The following is a 4,046-nucleotide window of genomic DNA, read 5'->3' as shown; positions in this document are numbered from 1 at the left end:
GCAGAGCTTAAGACCATGCCCTCTTGTCTTACTGATAGTTGCCTGGGAGAAGAGACCAACCCCCACCTGGCTACAACCAGGTTTAGGTTGGATGTGATTCTAAAGCAGCAGGGATGTGGGAACAGTTAGCCCTGGGGAGCCAGGAAACTTGTCACTGGCTTGCAGGGAATCCAGCTCCAGGATGGGATAAGATGGATTTGGGGTAACCTCACGCTGACAATACCCAGAGCAGGCTCTACCCTTCGAGGGTATGGAATGTGAGCTGTCCAAGATACAGCTGGAGCAGAGGTGGATGGGCAGCAGGAGGGGTGGAGCGTGGCTGATGCCTGGGACCAAGCGGGCACAGAGGGGCTCAGCAAAAAATGGGCATTGAAACCAGCACAGGGAGCAGAGGTTGGCTGCAGCCAGTCCAGTACTGAGCCCCAGGGCTCTATTTCTGCATGTCACACTGCAGGAGGAGGACGATGGAAGGGTCACTCTTTGCAGCCTCCTTGAACTCCTCCAGGGAGATCTGGTCGTCCTTGTCCTTGTCCATCTTTGTGAAGATCTTGTCCACACGCTGCTGGGGTGTCAGCCCATCTTGGTTCATCCTCATCATGATCACAGTCCCCACCATCCTGTAAATGGCCTGGAGAAAGAAGAGAAGCAAAGTACCAGAGTGGGAATGCTGGGTGGGCAGAATGTCCCAGGACAAGGCCGGGGGCACAGGATTTCTGCTCTGTTGGGACTGAGTTTTCTGCAGCTGCACAGTTACCGTCTGGTGCACACTGGCTACCTTTTGGACAAGGCTCTGGGTAGGAAAACTCATTCTTTGGTGTGAAAAGGGACCCAAGAGCTGCGAAAAGCCTGGAAAAAACAAGCTACCCCTGTGGATTTTAAGCACTGGTACCTCAATGATCTCCAGCATCTCTAAGCGTGTGATCTTCCCGTCCCCATCCAGGTCATACATCTCAAAGGCCCAGTTGAGCTTCTGCTCGAAGGTGCCCCTGGAGGTGACAGACAGGGCACAGATGAACTCCCTGAAGTCGATGGTCCCATCCCCGTTCTTGTCGAAGGTGCGGAAAGCATGCTGGGCAAACTTGGAGGCGTCTCCGTAGGGGAAAAACTGCGGGAAGGAGAGAAGAGAGATTGAAATGAGGAGGGGGAGCTCAGCACAGAGGCTGCACCTGAAGCAGCACCCTTGCCCAGCAGGAGCAGAGTGCTCCAGCCCCACAGGCAGCACTTGGACCCCTGGCTGGAGCCCCCACCTTGATGTAGAGCTGCTGGAACTCCTCCAGGTTGAGGATGCCGGTGGGACAGTCCTTGAGGAAGCCCTTGTACCACTGCTTCAGCTCCTGCTCGCTGAACTCCGTGCTCCTCACCAGGTCATCCAGCATCTCCGGGGCCAGCTTGCTGCTGTGCTTGCCCATGGCTGCCCCTGGGAGGGAAAACACACAGCTCCTACACACCAGGCATGGAGAGGGATGGTCCTCCCAGGCCCTCCTCCACCCTGGCAGCTGGCTAATCCCACATCCCTCTTCCCCATGCTAGAGCTGATCCACCTGGATGATGGGTGTTCATGCAGGACAGTGACTGTGGCACTGGGAGCATGCTTGGCTGTGGCCTTTGCTGCTGGAGACGTGCAGGAGCTGGCCCTGGGGCAGCCCCCCAGTGCACCCAGCAGCATCACCTGCAGCCCCCCATCTCCTCAGCCGCCTTTTGCCTGCAGAAAACCACTCAGAAAGCAACAGAAGATCCAGAATTCTTCCCGTGGCCTTTACCTATGACTGCGATCATAGAATCCTAGAATGGTTTGGGTTTGAAGGGACCTCAAAGATCACCTAGCTCCACTTCACTTGACCCTCTCCAAGGATGGGACAGTGAAGAGTCTGCTGCTAAAGCACATAAAATCCTCACTGGTACCATGGAACTCGCAGCATCCAGCTGGTCACAGTGACACTCAACCTGCTCCTGGCCAGCCCTTGGTGAGGGTGGGGTCTGGCCAGGCCTCCACTCAGCAGCACGGAGCACTGGGAGCCCATGGCTGCGTGGGCAGGACGTGGATCTGCTCTGATACACGCCGTGCCTGCTCCCACGCAGCCTTGGCTGCCAGCACCGCTCATCCTGAGCAGCAGATGGTTTGCTGAGAGCTCCTGGAGCTTCTCTCTCCATGGAGAAAGTTGAGTAGAAGTTCACCTGGAGCCCAACCAAGCACCGTCTTCCTTCCGAGAGTCTGATGTCCCGGCCATGCAGGCTTGGGGGGATGTGGGGTTACCCTGGGATGGGCACAAGCCTCCCCCTGCAGTGATGAGGGGCTCCTTGTGCTCCCAGCCAGCCCCATTGCCAGCTAATCTCACAGGCAGTGCCTTCTTCCTGCCCCATCATCCCACCAGCATCTGTCACTGTCTGCCACAGCAACACTCAACCCAGCACCCCTCGGCAGCCGGAGCTGAGGGAATGTCCAGACTCCCACTGAGCACAACACTTCCCCAGTGATCCCAGCTTGGCTGGGGGGCTGCACGAGCCCTCCCAGCATCACAGTCCAGTTCTAAGCTGCTGGGACCAATTCTGTACCCCGGCCATCTCCTCCCTGATCTGTACCCATGGCCTCCCACATCTCCCACCAGTCACACTGGCAGGAGGAGGCAGCGTCTCACCACATCTTATCCTGCAAGCGAAGCCCTCAAATTGGCCAGGACTCAAGAGCAACATCCTTTGGTTCACAGTCCCCCATTCCCTTTTCCAAGCTGTGCCCAGTCACGCCAGGGCAGGGGACAGCAGCCAGAAGGGCCACCACATGCTTGGCACAAACCACTCACCCCAAAGCACCAACATCATCACTGACCAGTGGCTGCTGGTCCCAAAACAGGACAGAGGGGGATTACTACAGGTGTCCCCATCAAGGGCTGCACCCTGGGCAGCACAGAGCAGCACCCCTGGACTGGCACCCTAAGGAGTAGGGAAGAGGCTCAGCTCTCAGCCCCGGGGGATGGATGGGGATGTGGGGGTGCTCTGCCCACCCGGAGAGGAGGCGGCTCCGGGGCACCAGCCCCGACAGCCGCTGGAACCGGCTCCCGGGAGCAGCGCAGCTCCCGGCACCTGCCCCGACGGCAGCTCCGCACCGGGGAATCTCCTCCCAGCCCCGGCTCTGGCCCCGACGGCCCTTACCTGTCGTGCGGCGCGGGCAGGTGGCGGCTCGGCGGGGCCGGGCGGGGCGCGGAGCCGGTGCCGGAGCCGGTACCGGAGGGGCCGCGGTCCAGCCGCCGGCTCAGCCCCCGCCGCTCCCGCCCCTCTTGTAGCCTCAGGCCGCCCGCCCCCCCTCCCGGCGGCAGCGTTCGTGCATTGGCTGGGAGCGCTGTCAATCAACCGGGAGGGGCCGCGGGGTGGGGGGGTCGAGGTGGGATACTGGGGGGGTACCGGGATGCTGGGAGGGGAAATGGTACTGGGATGCTGGGAGCAGGATGCAGGAGGGATGCCGGCAGTGGGATGCTGAGGGGATGCTGGGACTGGGATGTAGGGAGGATGCTGGCAGTGGGATGTGGGTGGATGCTGGCGGGGGGATGCCAGGGGATGCTGGCACCCAGCACACGGCCCCATGCTGCCTGCACTGGGGACACACGAGTGGCTTCCTGGTTGGCCAGAGCCACAGTTGAAGCACAGAGGGGAAAGGGACAAGAAAACCACTCTGATCTTCAGAACCAAACTCGGAATGTTTCCATGGAGATAGCTGAGTGCTTCTCTCGGTGACCTTGGCATCCTGCTGTGATCCCACTGCCACCTAGGCCTGTCCACAGCTGTCCCTCTGCAGCTGGTGCCCACTGAGCCCGGATGAAGTCTCCAGCCAGCCAGGACTGGTCCCCATCCCGTCCCCAAAGGGCTGTGGGGTGCCATGGGGTGCTCAGCCCTTCTCCATGGCATGTGCTCTCAGGTGCACCCACCTTTGCTGCAGAGGTGGCTGCATGAAGCAGCAGAAACTGTCTCAGCTGGAGGCGAGACAGGGCCGGGTTACAAAAAAAACAAATATTTTCAGCTGTGTATGAGCAGTGGGGCTGCAGGACTCCATCACC

The 4,046-nt window shown here is 60.0% G+C and overlaps 1 protein-coding gene across 1 annotated transcript; it reads right to left on the bottom strand.

Annotated features, from left to right (window-relative positions):
• Nucleotides 1-21: 21 nt before the first annotated feature.
• On the bottom strand, nucleotides 22-3,233 carry HPCAL4 (hippocalcin like 4). The gene is made up of 4 exons (XM_017836526.1): nucleotides 3,148-3,233; nucleotides 1,248-1,417; nucleotides 890-1,105; nucleotides 22-628 (listed from the first exon to the last, which is right to left on the bottom strand). Exons 2-4 carry the CDS (start codon nucleotides 1,407-1,409, stop codon nucleotides 431-433), a joined length of 576 nt encoding a protein of 191 aa, XP_017692015.1. The 5' UTR covers nucleotides 1,410-1,417; nucleotides 3,148-3,233; the 3' UTR covers nucleotides 22-430.
• Between the last annotated feature and the right edge of the window lie 813 nt (nucleotides 3,234-4,046).

Source organism: Lepidothrix coronata, unplaced genomic scaffold (genome assembly GCF_001604755.1).
Source record: "Lepidothrix coronata isolate B3197 unplaced genomic scaffold, Lepidothrix_coronata-1.0 Scaffold279, whole genome shotgun sequence".
Lineage (NCBI taxonomy): Eukaryota > Metazoa > Chordata > Aves > Passeriformes > Pipridae > Lepidothrix > Lepidothrix coronata.
The sequence above is the reverse complement of the archived record's forward strand: the minus strand, read 5'-3'. Positions and strand labels throughout refer to the sequence as shown.